The sequence below is a fragment of the Xyrauchen texanus genome, chromosome 47 (assembly GCF_025860055.1).
Source record: "Xyrauchen texanus isolate HMW12.3.18 chromosome 47, RBS_HiC_50CHRs, whole genome shotgun sequence".
NCBI lineage: Eukaryota > Metazoa > Chordata > Actinopteri > Cypriniformes > Catostomidae > Xyrauchen > Xyrauchen texanus.
Window position 1 is genome coordinate 10,449,299 of NC_068322.1, and position 19,564 is coordinate 10,468,862.

Here is a 19,564-nt window from a genome sequence, read left to right on the forward strand (position 1 = left end):
TCTGGATATTTTCCCTTACAATGGCAACCTGTGAATAATGTTCCCCTATGAAGCAATGTGCTGCTACAAAATTACAGTCTTTTGGTCTGTTGGGACTCAAGCAATTGTGAAATAGTGATTTTGTAATGCTTTGTAAAGCTCAACAAGTTTGAAATCAAAGGATTAGTTCATCCAAAAATGAAAAATCTCTTTTAATTTACTGACCCTCTTGCAATCCCAGATGTATGACTTACTTTCTTCTGCAGAACAAAAAAATTAAGAGTTTTAGAAGAATATCTCTGATCTTTAGGTCCAAACAATGCAAGTGATTGGTGACCAGACCCTTGAAGCTCCAAAAAGCAAATAAAGGCAACATTAATTTAATCCATAAGACTCCAGTGATTTAATCAATGTCATCTGAAGCGATCCAATCAGTTTTGGGTGATTTACATCAGCGTCTCCCGCTGACCGTGTTTACATATGGGCCCTCCCGAGAACTTCGACAGGGGAGAGAACCGTGACTCCCAACCCAACCCCGGGAGTTTAGGGCCCCCCTGCAAGCCGCTACTTAAGCCCCGGTAAGCCTGAGCATTAATGCTGCCCTGGCTAGGTGTCAGTGAGAAACAGAAATATTGAAGTCCTTTTTTTTTTTACTATAAATCAACACCTTTCACCATCTCAACCTGTAGGTGGCGATATGCATGAAGAATGCAAATCGCAAAAAAACCAAATGAAGAACGTGGAAGTGAAAATTTATAGTACAAATGGATTACTTTTATGCTGTCTTTATATTTGAGTTTTTGATTCCCTCTTGTCTGGTATTGATTGCATCTATATAGTGGATATATTCTTCTAAAAATATTTGCTTGTGTTCTGCACAGGAAAAAAGACATACACATCTAGGATGGCATTACGGTGAGTAAGTGATGAGAAAAATTTTCATTTTTGGGTGGAATATTCCTTTAATATGTGCATAATACAGCTTTGGAGTATAGTTTTGTATATAGCATATGTAAAATAGTAGAACAAAATGTAACACCAAATTAAATATGTTTAGTATGTGTCCTTTATATGTGCGAAACAAAACTCACAACAACAAATGGTTCTTATTAACCCTTTAATCACACCGGTCAATATGAATAATGAACAATACAAGTCTATCAATCAAAGTCAATCAATATCCAAGAAAATATTCAACTCAGAATAAAAATAGGCACTGCAAGCAGGGAGACCAAAAAAAAGCACCTTTAAAAGTCAGGCTACATTTATGTTCAGACTAAACATTTGTCATCTGTTCCATTTTATTTCAAAGAATGCTTTGTTCTCCACTCGTTGCTTATTTTACTGCTCACAGGAGCACTTGCATAGCATTTTCCTAAGACTTCATGGCCTCCCTGTATCACATGTCACTTCAAAAACAACACGGCACACGGAGAAAGTATACCTATATAATTTGTTTCCAATCAATGGGCTTTAAAAATATATTTTTGCAGAAAAAATATATTAGTCTATATTATTAACATTATGACATCCACCATTGAGTGTTCAAAAACAGAATAGCACATCAAAGTTCTTGGGAGCAATACCAGGTTTCTAGATCACTTTATTTTTCAGGTATAGTTTACCCAAAAATAAAAACTCATAATTTATTCAACCCATATGACTTGCTTCAATGGAACACAAAGGGAGATGTTAGGCAGTATGCTAGTGCCAATCACCATTCCCTTTGGTTTCATCTTTTTTCCATTCAATGAAAGTTAATAGAGACCGGCGATATCATTCTGCCTAACATCTGCTTTTATGATACACAGTGAAAAAAAGTAATTTTTATTTCTGGGTGAAATATCCCTTTATCCCCCTCCATTAAGCAATAAAGTTGAGGAGCAAATGTTAGACCATTCTTATCTGATATTGCATTCCATGCACACATTCCCATAAATTGGACAAATGTTGCTTAGAATATATTTGCATTTGGAAGTTCAGGAGTGACTTTGGAGTAGCCTGTGTGACATCTGCAACTTGATTGGTCCATTTCAAGTTCCATTAAAGATCTTCATTCTTACTAGAAGATGGTGATTGGCCAGCACCTTCGGTTGGCTCCACCCCCTCAGAGGCAGCGTTTTTTGATTGGAAATTGAGGGAGGCTGAGTTTATACAGTAGCGCTTCCTTGTTGGCAGGGGTCCGTCATCAAAGAGGTGGCCCAGGTGAGCACCACACTTTAAAGAAAGGGCATGAAAAATAGTGTGGGTGATTTTAAATCTTATAAAACCATTGAAAAAATTGTTTGCAGGATTATTTAGGATATTATCATACGGTCACATTTAGGATGATTGCCCCAGATTTTGTACCTGACTGCAGGTTGTCTCCACTCTGTGCATGCCATATGAAAAGTCATCTGTTTGTGTGATGGAGTCCTTATTGATCAAATCAAAAAAGGAAGGCCATCCTGCAAAATTAATAAAACATGGAGGGTAAAGTTAATCATCAACCAAATATGCGGGTGAACCTTACAAACCTATAAACTCATTATAATGTGCATTTCCATCACTTGCATTACAAGTTTTAGTTTTGGTACTCTTCCTGGTCTACCAGGAAACTGAAGTTCATTCTGGATGGAATACACGCTCACTAATTCTTGGCACCTCCCTCTCTATATTTCTCAGCAACAATACATTCTAAGAAATAACCTTTATAAAATATACTGCATATGCCTAGAATGTGAAGCAACAGCAATATTTTTGCTTGAATATCAAGCAGCAGTTTGTGAAGATGTTTATGACAAGAGCATCAGACAATGTAGTCAAGTTTGGCTCCTGTTGTCCTCAAAGAAATTTCCGCTTAATGTCGACAAAATAAAATGATAATTTAGGTCATATATTACAAGATATGTCCCACTTCAAATTATTTTCTAGTTGAAGATGCTATTTCACTTAGAAATGTGTCTCATTACAGATGTAAAATGGGTTGCGAACACGGTTTCATGTTGATTTTGAGAAACGTTTGTGCATTGTAACATTTTCTTTGCCAAGAGAATTCATGAGTTTTCAATAATAAGTAGCTAGACTCCAAATGAGACATCCACATCACAACTGTACTGAACTGAATTTTGTTTCTCGCAAATCCAGATACAGAGCGATCTTTTATCTACACAACTTTGTGGCTGGCCATCGTCTCATGAGGTAAGGAAGTGAAACAAACCTCACCAAACAATTGACAGCGTTATCAGCAGAGTTACGAGCTGTCTCAGAATAACATTTCTTTCATCTGGAAAGCTTCTGCCCAGTAACAGGACTGCAAGTGGAGAGAATGGCTGTTGTGGCTCATGGGTGGTCCTGCACAAGACTCTCTGAGAAGGTGGAACGTCTGGAGAAGAGGAACCTTGGGAACTTACTACTACACAGATGCTGCAGACACATTTCTTTAGGGCTTTCACAACAGACCTACCAAATTTCTGTACAACAATACTGAGCACACAGATAAGTACCTTGATGTGTCATGAAGCGTGACTTAAGAGTGTTGCTTATTCTGAGGTCTGTCAGAAAGATACACATTTTAAAATGTATTTATTTATTTATTTTTAAGTTAAAATAATTTCTTCTATCTCAACTTAATGTGCAGAGACATAGCCATCTATAAGTAATCCTGAAACTGTGGCTTTTAATCAAGATACATTTTTCTTAATAATAACAGAGAATCCCACAGGTCGATTTTCAAGGCCCACAGTGGGAGATTTGGCATTCAAAGTCATTTCAGTAACCAACAGCATGTTCTCTCTTGATAAATAAGTATCACCATACAACTCAAGATGATTTTACCTTTCGCCATGAGACCAGGTCAGGCTTGAGGAAGCAGGAGCTGGCTCACTGCTGTGATACTATACGTGTTAAAAAAACAGAAGTCTGTTAGACACTGTCTATCAGTCACCCACCCATTCTATACTTTCCCCTTGAACATCCCCCACTGCCCTCTATACCGGCCCCCCTCTCTCTCCTCCCTAACGCTTGGCCACAACTACAAAGCCACGAAATTCCAATCAGACACAGGAAGCTCTAGGGGGAATATAGGAATCCTATGACTCAGACCAGGAGAATCCCGGCGGATCGTTGCAGGGCTGATCTAATAGAGTTTTATCGCCAGGGCGAGCAGCCCAGTGAATGGAGCAGTGTAGCAGCACTCTAACAAAACAGGAAATTGAGTCTATATGAGTCCAGGCTGCAGCACTGCCTGTATGCAATGCAGGACGTTTGGCTTCCATGCCAACAGCGAAGACAGAAAACAGTCGACTTGAACGAAAATCCGATTTTTCAACATTGGCCCCAGATGTTTCTCATTTTGTGCTGTTTTCTGTGGAGATTTCATGCATACACATCTATGTCGTTCAGAGAGCAAAACAATTCAAAATACCAACAAAAAAAAAAACTGCATGTGTAACACTCAGAAGTACTGTATGGGATTTGAAGCTCAGATCTGTAATGAATCGACAAACCATAAGTGCAATATATGATAATGGCATTGTGTACACTTTGCGTCAACTCAACATTCATTAAGTCTGAGCTGATGAGTCTTTTCAAGCTTAAAAAAGAAAACATTTTAAACTCATAAGAGAAACAAGCCATTGCAACAGCAAACTTCATTTGGGCTATGTTGGGGCAGCACTTAAAGGAAAGCTGCCATTACAACTGTGAACCAAAATTTAATGCGATCTCAACATGCAAATAAAAGATGAAAACAAACAAAACTTTAAACTACTTTTAAAATAAGCTTTTATTTATAAAAGACTAAATCATCTTTTTCTAATAAATATGTTTTCTTGGCTATTAAATATGTTTTTGAGTATACAGAGGTGAATTAACATAGAACATTTTATATTATCCTTCTCTAACAAAGCATATACATGTCGTCATCTTGATATTACAGTAATTCTGACACTATGTGAATGCAATTATTATGCTCACTATATAAGCTTGTATATATTTAACCACACATGGCCTTTATTTTGAAATGTAGGGTACCTCAGGTGGGATTTGGAAACGGAAATGGGTGTAATCGCTTCTGTTTTGTATCTAAAGAAAACGAGTTTTACTAGTAGGAATATAATTGTAGAGCCCTGCAATTGCACTCTTACTAGTAATAATGTAATTAGAGAGCTCTGTAATTATAATTCTTACTAGTAAAAAAAATCAATTGAAGATCTCTTTAACTGGAGTTTATACTAGTACAAATCCAATAGCAGAGCTCTGTAATTCAATTGTTGAGCTCTGCGACCGCATTCTTACTAGTAATAATGCAAATAGAAAGCCCTCTATTGGAATTTTTACTAGTAAAAATATATTGTAGAATTCTCTAATTTAAATATCACTTGTACAAATGTAATTACAACAAGTAACGCTGGGAGCATTACAAGTTAAATCAGCTTGCCATAAGCTACTGATATGACTGGAGCATTACACAAATTCCATGCAAGTGTGGATGATTTAAAATAATAAATTCTAAATTACTATTCACTTCTTTAGGTGAAACAAGCTTTTAATGAGGGGAAATTTACTGAGTACACCTATACATCTTTAAGTTACTTTAGAGCATCAAAATCTGTCAAAATAAGCAACATAGCCATTAACAAGACCATAATGGACAGATTTTAAACTGCATCATTTCAAAAGTTTGCATTAGTTTTCTGCAAAACAAAAACAAACCTCTACATACCTCTTCCCTGTAAGAAGAACAAATTCATCAGAGTTATTCCCTAATTACTAAGAAAGATGGATTGGCAGTGTTTGATAAATTAAGAGTCAAAAAATTCCAAAGGATTTTGAATGTTTACATCCAAAGTCATTAATCTTGCGGGAACAGATAGCGTTAATTAAAATAACTGGCTGGATGTTTTGTAAGCTTCTTAAATCAGTGTGTTGTTTCATGTAGGTGCTGTAACTCAAATATTAAGGAGCATGTGAGATTTCATGTCCCACACCTAGAGCCCATTAGGCAGCTGACTGGATACACATTTGGCCTTGCAATCAACCATGAATGAGGTTAATGAGTTCAAACACTCCCTTTTTGGAGAACAAGAGAGGTGGACAAGAGAAGAGTGGAATGAGCACTCAGTATCCATTTTTTCTTTTCTTTTATCCTATTTTTTATTTTTTTTGAGAAACAATTGTGCTTAAATTCTGTTTTGCATCTTAAGAATAAGAGTAATTGATAATTTTGTCATCATTTGGCACAATACACACTCTCATGGTGTTACAAACACAAATTACTTCATTTATTTTGTGGCGCACAAAAGGAAATGTTAGGCAATGTAAGTATCAGTCACCATTCACTTCCCTTGCATCTCTTTCCAAGGCCTCAGTCAACGTTTACTTAGTGTATGGAAAAAGGATGCAAGGGAAGTGAATAGTGACCGAGGATGACATTATGTCTACCTTCTCCTAGTCATACTGGTTTGGAAATGGACCAACATAAGGGTGAGTGAATGATGGCAGAATTTCCATTTTTGGCTGAGCCTTTGGGTTTATGTGTAAAATGATATATGAATACTTTGGTATCTCTAATATTAAAGACAATATGAAATGCTGTTCGTAACTCATTTACTTCCACAATGAGACATTTCTATGTGAAACAAGATTTTCAATGACAAAATATGAAATATAAGAGGCTGTGACATCAGCAAAATGTTAAAAAAAGGTAATTTCATAGGTAGAGCAAGTACATTTTAAAGAAAGATTACGATGACAACACATTTATAGTTCATGAAATGACCAGGAATATACAGTATGTTAACTCTTTCCCCGCCAAACACGGAATTTTCCGGGTTTCCGTGTTTTAGGTGTTATACTGTAAGGAAGACCCCTGCGCATGTTTTGAAAGAGTACGCAACTCTTTGATCAAAGAAACAGACTGCGATCGTCTCAAACATGAAGAAGTGGAGTATTGAGAAGCTCAAAATATCAGACATAAACATGCCTTTTTCTCAGCTTTTTGTCTGAAATGTTGTTTTTGACAAAACCTACCTCTGTTCAAGTCGTAATAAAAAAGAACAAATGAAGATAAAATAAAATCGGTTTTTTTTGCCTAAAAGCAGAGGCTCAGATCTTTATTGTGATATATAGCATCTTCATATATTCATGGAAGAAAATATTCTGCGGGCCATTAAAGTTTAGCGAAAATCATCAAAAACCTGGCGGTGGCTGGCAACTTTTTTTTAAAAACGCTGGCGGGGAAAGAGTTAAGAAAGTAACTAGGGTCCATTTTTATTTCATGCTGACTAGAGCTTAAGTATTAGAAAATCATATATACTGCAGTTGTTACAGGGGAGGGAGAATTCATACCTGATCCAGAGTCAAACTTCTTATTAGACCTATAAAAACATTTAAAACGGTGTACAGTCAATATAAAATAGAAAAGAAAACATTACATTTCCAAATGAAGGCACAAACATGTAAGGATAGCTTTTTTGGATGACAAAGCTTTTCCGAACTCAGAATTCATTCCAATTACAGATTATGTTATGTTATTCTTGGTCTATTTTGGGAATATCACTGAGACCTGAGCCAACACTAACTGTAAATTCTGATGCCTTTGATGCTCTTCAGTGAGCTGAGAAAAAGGTGACTTGGTCTGGGCCCGCTTCAGACACCCCATCAGGTAGAATTAACTTCTGGCTACACACATCTAACCAAGTCCACTGCAGGGCCATGTGAGAAGTAGGGCTGCAACTAACAATCGATTAATCAAACAATTATTAGAACAATTATTCGGCTATTTAGCGATTATTGCAATGATTAATCATTAGCTCTTAACCTATTATTCAGCTTGCGCCCCCACTTAAATGTTGTATTAAACATGCTTACTAACAAGTTAAGAGGAAAAAATTATCTTTTAAAAATCTACATGACATTCACTGAATTAAAGGAAAAAAAATACTTTTTATTAAGTTTAATTTAGTAAAGAAATTCACTGCAAAATTTATATTCTGCTCCAGCATACCTAAAAACATTTATACAGAGCTACGTTCCCACCAGAAGCCTGCGGCTAAGGAACGTCGCCTTGTCATACCAAAACAAAGTGGCACCAAAACACTTTCCCGGACTTTCAGTTTCATCATACCACGTTGGTGGAATGACCTTCCCACTCAATCAATGAAGCTAACTCACTCTCTATCATCTTTTCCAAGAGCACTTAACCAGTCACTTAAAAATTATTATTTACAATTCTTGTTGCACTTAAATCCGTTATGTATACTATTCTGATGATAGTGAAACTTTGTATTATGGTACTTTTCGTACCACTGTTTCCTTAAGATGATTTGCTTATGTTTTCCTCTTTTGTAAGTCGCTTTGGATAAGCCATCATGTTATAATCTAGCTGCATTAAGTGTGCACACTCGAGAGACAAGCATCCCCGCGACAGAGCGTGCATCAGCCGGGTGCAGTTTCAATCTCTCCCCCTTAGATCAGGACATTCGCACAACTCATAGAATAAGCGCTGTCCGCACAGAAAAATGCCAGTTTCGGAGTTTGTAGTTATTTACATGATCTGCTTCCGTATTATTTGAACTTTAATAAAGCTGTAACACAATAAATATAACTGCATTTAAGATGTAACGGCGGGGTGTTTCCTTTAAAGGAAAACATTACTCGACACACAAGTTTTGCTTCAGCGGAGCGGCAGCTCCACTTATTCTACAACGACAGCGCTTCTGTATTTACTTTGTATATTTGCATTATAATTCCCTCATAATTTGCGATCTACATCACCTGAAGCTGTTTGGAAAGTTTAGAGTGCATCTGGACTGTGATCTGTATAATTCATCCTCTCCTCAGTCAGGTGCGAGCTATAGTGCTGCTCTCATCATTAGAGTTTAAAGTGATCTCAAGTTACATTAAATTAGATCAAATGAATATTCGACAACAAAAAATGTGGTCAACAATTTTTTTATTGTCAACTAATCATTTCAGCCCTAGTGAGAAGTAGTGCCAATTAGACTGGACAAATACAGAGCTACTGTACCTTCTGTTCTGAGAATGCTCTGATATATTGGCAAAAACTAGTTGTCTTAGTGTTAAAACTGCAAAAGGATCAGACAGCCTTTATGCATGTCTCTCTTACTAACAGAAGTATGCTATTTAACTGCAAAGAACAGATGACCAAAACAAACTGGAATTCTAATCATTATTAAAAGAGAGCTCTTCACTTTTTTTTAGGTGACTTTCTAAATAACCATAACAAAGATGAGGTGGGAAATTTGAAGATGGGCCACTCTGGACACTTACGTGAAAAGTGGGGTGCCGCAAACAACACAGTGGTACGTTCCTTCCTCTTTGTTATCTGTATATTTTCCTGTGAAAGCACTAGCAATAAAAACAAAAACAACAACAAAACGTAATATATTAAAATGATCAGGAAGGTATACAGTTAGTTCAGGCCCCAAAATACACTTCTATTCTCCTCAGACAGGCTAAGGGAATTTTTCACATTCCTACTGCCAATGGGCCAATAAATACTTTCTCCACGTGTGTTACCACTGAGCGATGGAGGGAAACAGGGTAAGAGTCAGTGTTTTCCCTTCCACTCTGCAAACAAGCTCATTTTTCCTAACATCATCCTCCTCCTCCTCCTTATCTCATTGCCTCGGGTCATTCAGATGAAAAAGTGCCATGCATTTATGCAGAGGATGTTTATGCAACAGTCCTGTGTTGGGTAGTCACTAGAACAGACTTTTGCAGTATAGGTGCATCCCTTGAAATTGACAAAGGGTAAAGTCCCTGATTTCATCTGTCCAGATTTCCTGTGTTATACAGTACCAGTCGAAAGTTTGGACACACCTACTTGTTTTTTTTTTTTGACTATGTTCTATATTTTCATCTCGCATTTTGCTTCTTCAAAGTAGCCTTCTTTGCCTAGATTACAGCTCTGTACACCATTTTCTCAACCAACTTCATGAGGTGCTTTTAAACAGTATTGAAGTTCCCATACTTGGCTTCTTTTCCTTCACACTCTGATCCAACTCATCCATTTAAAAATATATTTAATTTTAGTTTCATATAGAAATACATATGCAGACAAAATTCATATTGGTGTACAAGCATTAATGCATAAGCCTTTTAGATCTAAAGTTTTTAAAATCATGAGAAACAGATTCAATCAAGTGTGTCCAACCTTTTGACTGGTAGTGAATGTTGTAGTTTTGAGTTAGGATGGGCAACTCACCTCTCTGTACCTTTCTCCTGAGTAACAAGGTACTGCATGGGGGTCAACCGCTTCCTCAGCTCCTCCACTGGGAACGTTTTGGGCCATGTCTTCTTGCTCCGGCATGTTCCTACAGGACAGAAATTAAGGTAGGACAAAAGTAAGTGTCCCTTATAACAATAACATTGAAGCGCCAAACCACAAGAAACAATTATCACTCTAGTCTAGTAATTTTCTACGGGACTCTTTCCAAGCAGGGGTCAGCACTTTAGTTTGATCATTTTTGTTGTAAATGATTCGGACAATGACAAGCATCTGTCCTCTTTAATTAATAAGTTGACTCTTGCTTGGGAAAATCTCCATTTCAGTGACACACACACGCTCGCAATTCATACGCTTCCAATTCAGTGATGTGCTACAGCCAAAGTATTACGCTGAGGAAAATTTGATTTTCCCTGTGTGACATATATATTAAGTTATGACATTCTAGATGAGTGCTCAATTTGGATGTTGCGCAGAAGGCCATCTCTACTGCTACAGGGGTTAGTACACTTGTTTCCTAGCTTTGCAACCATGCTGACCTCTAGAGGTCAAACTGAGGGCAGATCAAGGCAAATGTTTTTTGACAGTGATAACTTGCATTTCCCAACTTCCAGCCAACTGATTATATAATTTTAATACAAGTAATAAGAATGCATTTAGAATCCCATTCATAATAAACATCAAAATGGTAATTTCATCAAGTGACACAGCTGTGGGGGAAATGTGGTCACATCCTTGCTCAAATATCCAATGAAATGTAGACTTCAAGCAGTTTAGTCAGAAATATCAATTTTGGCATTGCTAAGGTGCTAAAAAGAAGACAAGCATGTAGACATCTGTACACCATTAGTCACTGGGACATGCAATTTTAAATTACACCCATTTCCCAACATAAGAGTGCATTCTCCCTCCCTTCTCTAAGCTAATAATCATTGTTTTTCACACTTTGCAGTGTACTTGTGGGGTTGCTCCAGCTCATGTACTTGCAGTTTTACAGCAAGTGTTCTGGTAAGAATGGGTCTAACTTTCCTTGGACTATGTGGAGAATTCCTCTCGACAAGATTGAATCCATGTGAGAGGACGAAATAATGGGGTATTTAAAGTCTCTCTGTTGAATGGGCTCCATTGATGGGCATTCTCTGTCCAGCAAGTACAAAGTTGCTTCTGACAAACACAGAGAAGAGGGGAGGAGAGTACACAGAGGAGGGGGTCCCCTCTCTACAGGACTCTCCCATATTCCTCTGGTCTCTGTGAGAGGGATCTTCTGGATCTTATTAGTGAAACAGAGAGAGAGACAGAGAGAGAGAGAGAGAGAGAGAGAATTCCTATTTTTTTGTGCATGGATGGTTTTGAACCCTATTTATACTTTGAGAAAGGAAAGGGGGGGGGGGGGGGTGAAAAAAGTGTTTTATTTCTGTCTAGAATAGCCTCTAAGGAGGCATTTAGGAAGAAATTCAGGAATTTGGTCCGTGTCACCCCCTGCGAATGATTTAGATTTGGTGCACTGAGAGGTCACTCTACAAATCAAAACATTCCTCCAACATCCCTCTGCTATAACCTCAAGTGTAAGTTATTTCATAATTAGAGGCAAGATTTTTTTTTAGCATATCCCCTTTAGGTTGCATCACTTAAAACCAAAAATATCATTTTTCAGGCATTTTTCATGGTTCTTCTCACCTATAAATGTTAGAAGCTCATTGCAAACAGATACTTTTACAGTGCTTGAAAGGCATTACTGTACTAACATTCCTTAAACATTCTGGCAAGTGTTTTTTCTTAATCTCCTCACCCTAAGGCCATGTCCACATTATAATGTTTTCACTTGAAAATGCATTGATTTTGCTATGTTTACGCCTTTCATACATACTGGAATGCGGTTTTCCTCCACTGAAAAGTTTCGAAAACACTTTCCATTACTGCATACTTCCGAAAAACAAATCACATTAGGAAACTAAAACAGATAAACCGATAAATTTTGCTGGATTTCAGGCACTGGTGTTTCCTTCAGGAAATTCAAATTTAGTTTTGTTTGACCATTTTGACACAAAGTTCTTAATTTTACAATATTACTTTGATTCATCTTTATGAATCTATCTGTATAAATGTAAGGTTTTCTACAATCACTAATAGCTCACAAATTGATAAAACAAATTGCCCTCAAAAGACACATTTACTTTGTTGTTGCATGTATGTCTTATGTACCTAATATCCTAAAATGGAAAATGCTTTAAAAACAAAAGCAACAGTAGAAATTAATTAAATGTTAAGGCTTGACTGGGCATGCAGGCTTAAAAGAAGGTAAAACAGTGAGTTAAGTGTTATTCTATGAACAAATGAAGAGCTATACGGAAAAAAGTAGCAAAGCAAATGTGACATTTCTGGGCAAGGGGTCGTCAAATGCAGAAAAAAACAACTCAATAACTTTACTATTATTTATTATGTTCAAAATGTAATAATATAGAATGAGTAGGCGTGTCCAAATTTTTTGATAGGTAGTGTATGGTAAATTAGAAAAAAATGTTTAGTTTAAAAAGTATTATCTTTTCACCTGTTGAATATCAGCCAGATTCCATACAGCTTTGGACAAATGAGGATTCCACAGGCTAAAATATTCTTTCATTTATGTTGAGACATCACCACAGCACAGAAGCCCTTTATTTCCATATTAGGCCAGTCAAAAAGCAAAAAAAAAAAAAAAGACATTAGCCATCTAGTTCTAGAGGTTAAGGTCAATAGGCTGCCTTTAGTTTCTCCACAAGTGACCTGACCATCAAACCAAACACACACACCCCTTGCCCAATACTCTTGCTTGTGTGCCCACACGTAGGAAAGCATGTGTAAGAGGAGAACACAGAGCACACTGCAAACACACACATAGCATCCAGGTGACCTGAGGGGAGCCCGCAGGCCTTGAGTTTTACAGGTTGGCCTTGGGTGACCAGATGCAGTAGATTGAATCCGGACATAGCTGGCGCTGATGCTGCAGGAAGAAGAGAGCGGCGAGAGACCAAGTCACCTGCTAAAACACCCTCCTAACACTCCAGCTAAAAAAAATACAGACAAACATAGGAGGGAGAGGAAGGAGAGAGAAGACAACACAGATGTAAGTCATAGAGATGGACACTTAGAGCGGCCAATCACGAGACGGCCACCGCTTTTCATGCAGGGGAAGACTGATTAATATCACTGTGTAAAGAGAGACAGGTGAACCGGATCTGTAAAGATGGTGTTTAAACAAAGTACCCCTCTCTCCCCCACCAATTCAAATGGAGACATTGCAGGCAGAGATATTTTCAAAACTCATAAAGAGATTAATGATACAGATGATTGATTATTTGACAAGTTTAATAAGCAATTAAAAGGTATAACCTCAGCATAACCTTGTAGGTTCAACCCTCAAGTTCTTTTTCTTTAAGACATTGACAACAATATAATTTTAAATAAAAATGTATGTAAGGGTGAATCTCATGAAGCCTGTCAAGAACATTTCATCCTAAAATTAAAAGTAATAAAAATAAGAAATCATATTTTGTTTAAAAAAAGTGAAGCATATTTTTGGGACGACTGAGGTATTTTGCATTGCGAGATTACATTCATGACACTTAAACACCCCCCATCCTAATTAATGTAATGCACAAAATAAGAAAAAAACTTATATTATTTAAACTGTAAAGTACTTATACTGACTTTAATTTATGTGTAAATTTAAATATATATATATATATAAATAAAAAATAAACAGCCTATATATTTTTTTTTCTTCATTTTTATTATTATTAAGAATGATGATAAAATAATGGTACAACAGCATCAAAAAAAAATGTATTTCAAATTTGAGGAGAAATGTGACCGGACCATGTTTTTTATAAGATTTACCTCATGCATCGTAATGAGCTTTATCATTAATTTAAGAATTTAGACCATGATGGGAGAGAAAAGAAGCACAAATACAATTTGCATAGCAGAGTGCAGATAGATATGATGCAAATAAAAAGCATATCAGCGGTTTCTTTGGCTGTAGAACGTCAATCCTTGATCTATGGGCCATAAAGACAAAACTAAACTGGGACGACGAGTTACACTCCAATTCATACCAATACACTTTGCCAAAGCCAGGACTTACTGGAATTGTTCAACACTGGATGAACTGTCTTGGTGTTCAATTCCCTGAAACAATGCACAGCACAACAATCTATGTCTAATTAGAATTAATTTGCCTAAAGAACATTCAGAACCACAGCCCCATAACCCAAGCTGATAAAATACAGTACCTAGAGCAGTGGGCGGAGTCAGAGTTAGGAGTGGCCCTGCGTTCTTAGGGGAGTGCCTGCATTGAAGCAGGGCTGTGGATGCAAGCGGTGCCATGTAACGGAGAAGACGGACAGCCATCCTGGCCTATGGCAAACTTGAGCACACAGTGGGATAGAGCTATGAGGAAGAGAGCGGGAAGGTGTGGGCCAGTGTCACTCAGCAGTCAGGTATTTAACAGCAGATTAAAGATGTTCTAATTAATCCTTCTGCAAGCACTCTATTATCAACTATAAAGATAAAAGCCTTAGAGAAATATACATTAAAAACTGTTCAACGAATGTTCAAATAGCTACTGTGTGTCAGGCAGACTTATAGCTCAACTACAAGAGCAATAACAGTCAAAGACTTAATGCAACAGAGTGAGAGGGTGAAGCTATGGTTTGTAAGGAATGAGGTCCATCTAGTGGTCATGCATGTGATAGGAAGAGATGTTTTCACCATCTACCGCAAAAAAGCACACAGACACACAAAAAAATACAACTTAGAATGTTGTAATGTGAGACTTTCTTTGTTCTACTGAACACACAATACATATTTAGGATAATATCTCAGCTCCAAAATCACATAAATTCAGCATAAAAGTAACCCATACAACTGAAGACATAGATTTAACCACTGGAGAAGCAATATTATAGGTGTGGGTGAGAAACAGATAAATATTTACAGCTGAAGTCAGAAGTATACATACACTTAGGTTGAAATTATTAAAACTAATTTTGTAACCTCTTCACAGATTTCATATTAGCAAACTAGTTTTGGCAAGTCATTTAGGACATCTTATTAATGCATGACATGAGTAATTTTTCCAACAATTGTTTACAGACTGATTGTTTCATAATATATGATATATCATAATTCCAATGGGTCAAAAGTTTACATACACCAAGTTAACTGTGCCTTTAGGCAGCTTGGAAAAGTCTAGAAAATGCCTCTATTAGCTTCTGATAGGCTAATTGGCATCAATAGGAGGTGTACCCGTGGATTTATTTTAAGGCCTACCTTCAATCTCAGTGCCTCTTTGCTTGATATCTTGGTAAAATTAAAGGAAATCAGCCTCCACAAGTCTTGTTCATCCTTGGGAGCAATTTCAAAATGCCTGAAGTTACCACGTTCATCTGTACAAACAATAGTATGCAAGTATAAACACCATAGGACCACACACCCATCATACCCTGGGGAAGGATATGCATTCTGTCTCCTAGCGAAAAGTGCAATCAGTCCCAGAACAGCAAAGGACATTGTGAAGATACTGGAGGAAACAGGTAGACAAGAATCTACATCCACAGTAAAATGAGTCCTGTATCGACATAACCTGAAAGGCTGCTCAGCAAGGAAGAAGCCACTGCTCCAAACAGCCATAAAGCCAGACAACAGTTTGCAAGCGCACATGGGGACAAAGGTCTTACTTTTTGGAGAAATGTCCTTTGGTCTGATGAAACAAAAATGTTACTGTTTGGCCATAATTATGATTGATGTTTGGAGGAAAAAATGGGCGACACTTACAAGCAGAAGAACCATCCTTATTGTGAAGCATGAGGGTGGCAGCATCATGTTGTGGGGGTGCTTTGCTGCAGCAGGGACTGGTACACTTCACAAAATAGATGGCATCATAAGGAAGGAAATTTATGTGGACATATTGAAGCAACATCTCAAGACATCAGCCAGGAAGTTAAAGCTTTGTCGCAAATAAGTCTTCTAAATGGACAACGACCCCAAGCATACCTCCAGAGTTGTGGCAAAATGGCTTAAGGAAAACAAAGTCAAGGTATTGGAGTGGCCATCACAAAGCCCTGACCTCAGTCCGATTAAAAATGTGTGGGCAGAACTGAAAAAGCATGTGCAAGCAAGGAGGCCTAGAAACCTTACTCGTTACACCAGTTCTGTCTGACCGAAGTTAAACAATTTAAAGGCAATGCTACCAAATACTAACAAAGTGTATGTAAACATCTGACACACTGGGAATGTGATAAAAGAAATAAAAGCTGAAATAAATAATTCTCTCTATTATTGTTCTATCATTTCACATTCTTAAAGTAGTGATCCTAACTGACATAAAATGTGATTCGCATTTGTTGTGCATATCGTCACCTACTGGGAAAGGAGGAGAATTTATGAGCTAAGATTTTATGAGATATTCTTCTAAAACTCGTTCTGAGATCTGCAGAAGAACGAATGTCAAACACATCTGTGATGCCAGGAGGGTGAGTAAATGATGAGAGAATTTTCATTTTTGGGTGAACTATCCCTTTAAAGGAATGTTCTGGGTTCAATTCTGTACTCTGATTTAGATGAAGAAAAATTGTTAGAGGCCTTTATTAACTGTAAGACAGGATTAATAGCCTACATTAGCACATTACAGGTTCAATACAAGGTAAGATCAACCGACAGCATTTGTGGTATACTATTGATTACTACAAAAAAAAAGAAAACATTTTGATTACAGTAAGGTCTTTACAACGAAAGTGAATTGGGTCAGTCCATAAATGCTAAAATGCACACGGTTTAAAAAGTACCGACACAAGACATAAACATAAGTGTTAATATGATTTCAGAGTAAAATCACTTACTAATCTTTTGTGTAAAATTACATCAAACATTTCAACTTTGTTTTCATGATGATGTAACACAGATAGCCTAAATCCAACAATATGGTAAATGGCATATCGTTGGTAAATCCCATATTTTATCATGCTAAAATGAGGTTACCATATACATGTATAATGTTTGTGTCTGTGCCCATACTTTTGAAAGTTATGGACTGGCCTCATTCACTTCCACTGTAAAAGCCTTAAAGTAACCATGTTTGAAACAAAACTAAATCACTTCAATTAGGTCGGGCTTAATGGCAGGAGTAATTTCAACACACGCACAGATACTGAGACAAGCTAGGCCATATTTTAAAAATACCACTCATAGACTTCAAGAGAGGACTAAAAATAGAGTATGCTAAATTTCAGCACTGCAGAGTGTGATAATAGCAGGTCTGTAATATATATATATAACAACAGCTTTAAGTTTACATCTTCAGCATTACAGAAAGAATGATTCTCTAATCTTTTTATCTTCAGTGTTAATGCTTGTGTTTGGATAGAAAATGCATTTATTAATTGATGTATCATGTTCTGCTAAAGCAGCAAGTCTCTTATTTAGCCCATCAGAAATGTTGTCTATACTGCATAATAAATCACAAAAAAAACCAGTTGCTGATCACTATGATTTGAACTGACTTAATCTTTAGTTATATGTTCTACGACATAAATCTATTTGAAGTCTCTATGCACAGAAAATACCAAGCTCTCTATAAACATCAATGCAGTTTATAAATACAGCATGCTGGATACTTAGTATAGAGTTGCAAGTGCAACTATATTTGGTGACAAGGGTCTGATGAAGCCTAAATGTTTTGAAAGCGTAGTAAATAAGTTAATATTTCAACATTTTGAGAAACCTATAATATTTGGATTTGATGGTAGTTGAAGGGCCATTGTGAACAGCAATTGTGACTGCAATTGGGGAGCATACATATCTCAAGCATTTGGAAATTATGGCATATGATCTATGCGTATTGTTTTTCAGCACCCACATTTCCACAAATGATAAGATGTTTTGTTATTGACACAGTGGACAACATTTAGCGTGTGTGAATAGGTCATTTCTATGACCTGGTGTAGACAGAGACCATAAGTTTGTAACCGAATAACTGAATAAACACTAGACACCCCTGCAAACATCATTACACACTCTCTCTCACACACACACACACACACACACACACACAATCCACAACAGTTAAAAAATAATAATAATAATATTATATATATATATATTTATTTTTTTCTCCATTCAGTATACATTACTGGCCATTCTGATAGGCAGGGTATGTTGAAGTTAATTTCGACAGGTGTCAATAAGTTAAAGGGTCATTAAATAAACATGACGTGAAATATTAATGCCTGCGGTTTCCATAAACAAAACGTTACGTAATAATGCCACCCTGCTATGACGACAAGTGTGTGAGGACACAGAGTATTTCAAGTGTAACTGATACAATATGCCTCTGATAGATGACTACAAAAACATTCCCCTGCGGCTATTTACATAATACTTTGTCATAACACAAGCATTACATGAATAAACATCTGAAACAAGCGCATATAAACACAGATACACGGTCACATATTGCAACTGCGTCAATTTCAAAATGATAGAAATCCAACGGTGGTGGTGTTGTTACGTGTTTAACACGCGTTCATAGAGACCTGTATCTATTACCTGCTGCTCAAGCTTACAGTAAAGTCGCTTGAAAGTGCTTAATAATAATAATAAAAACATATATTAAATAGTTAAACGTACCAGACAGAAGGAATGGCGTTAGGACCGAGCAGAACAGCAGGGCAGAGATTGAACGGGGGCCGCTGTGAAAGAAGCGCATTTGTCAAACAGCTCCACGTCTGTGTACTTCTTAGGTAATGACAAGTGCATTGTGGGAAATTCCTCTCACAGGTCGGTCGGTCAGACACGCTCCTAATATGAGCAATGCGTAAATTGCGCGCACAGTTACACAACTCGAAGCAGTTTGGTGACAGTTAATTTTGTATCAAATTTATAAATATTGATTTTTATTATTAAATATTGATAATAAACTAGAATAAACTCAGCAAAAAAAGAAACGTCCTCTCACTTTCAACTGCTTTTATTTGCAGCAAACTTAAAAATATTTGTATGAACATAAAAAGATTCAACAACTAAAGCTGCGATCACACTGCCAGCTACATTGTCGCTGCATGTCGCCAGTGGCTGCCGGTTAGTTCGCTAGTGGTGTGTATGGAGAGCCAAAACAGCACTGTTTCTTTACAATTAATATTATTATTAAAATATTAGGATCACATGAGCTCTACCATCTTCTCTCGTATTGGCTGTCGCTCCCGAAAGTCATTCTTAATTTGCATAAAGTTAAACATGTCTCAACTTTGTAGCGTCGCTGGACACGCCCACATCCGGTTGCTAATGGTCACGTTGCCGGAAGTCACCATCTCACAGTCA

The 19,564-nt window shown here is 37.0% G+C and overlaps 1 protein-coding gene across 3 annotated transcripts; it reads right to left on the minus strand.

Annotated features, from left to right (window-relative positions):
- Window positions 1-1,062: 1,062 nt before the first annotated feature.
- Window positions 1,063-19,018, minus strand: LOC127639006 (methionine-R-sulfoxide reductase B3, mitochondrial-like). Of its 3 annotated transcripts, none has more exons than XM_052120804.1 (7): window positions 18,875-18,987; window positions 14,482-14,638; window positions 10,190-10,298; window positions 9,253-9,330; window positions 7,309-7,337; window positions 2,329-2,426; window positions 1,063-2,196 (listed from the first exon to the last, which is right to left on the minus strand). In XM_052120804.1, exons 2-7 carry the CDS (start codon window positions 14,597-14,599, stop codon window positions 2,023-2,025), a joined length of 606 nt encoding a protein of 201 aa, XP_051976764.1. In that variant the 5' UTR covers window positions 14,600-14,638; window positions 18,875-18,987; the 3' UTR covers window positions 1,063-2,022. The 3 variants fall into 3 exon arrangements, with proteins under 3 accessions (XP_051976764.1, XP_051976766.1, XP_051976765.1); XM_052120806.1 differs by lacking the exon at window positions 14,482-14,638 and adding an exon at window positions 13,101-13,254 and having other exon boundaries at window positions 1,064-2,196; window positions 18,875-18,995; XM_052120805.1 differs by lacking the exon at window positions 14,482-14,638 and having other exon boundaries at window positions 1,064-2,196; window positions 18,875-19,018.
- Window positions 19,019-19,564: the final 546 nt, after the last annotated feature.

Coding starts and splice junctions, on each gene's coding strand:
- LOC127639006 (XM_052120804.1), bottom strand. CDS start 14,599: ATGGCTGTCCGTCTTCTCCGTTACATGGCACCGCTTGCATCCACAGCC. Junction 2,427..7,308: donor GAAGTTTGACTCTGGATCAG/GTATGAATTCTC, acceptor TTAATTTTGCAG/GATGGCCTTCCTTTTTTGAT. Junction 2,197..2,328: donor TGGAGACAACCTGCAGTCAG/GTACAAAATCTG, acceptor CTTTCTTTAAAG/TGTGGTGCTCACCTGGGCCA.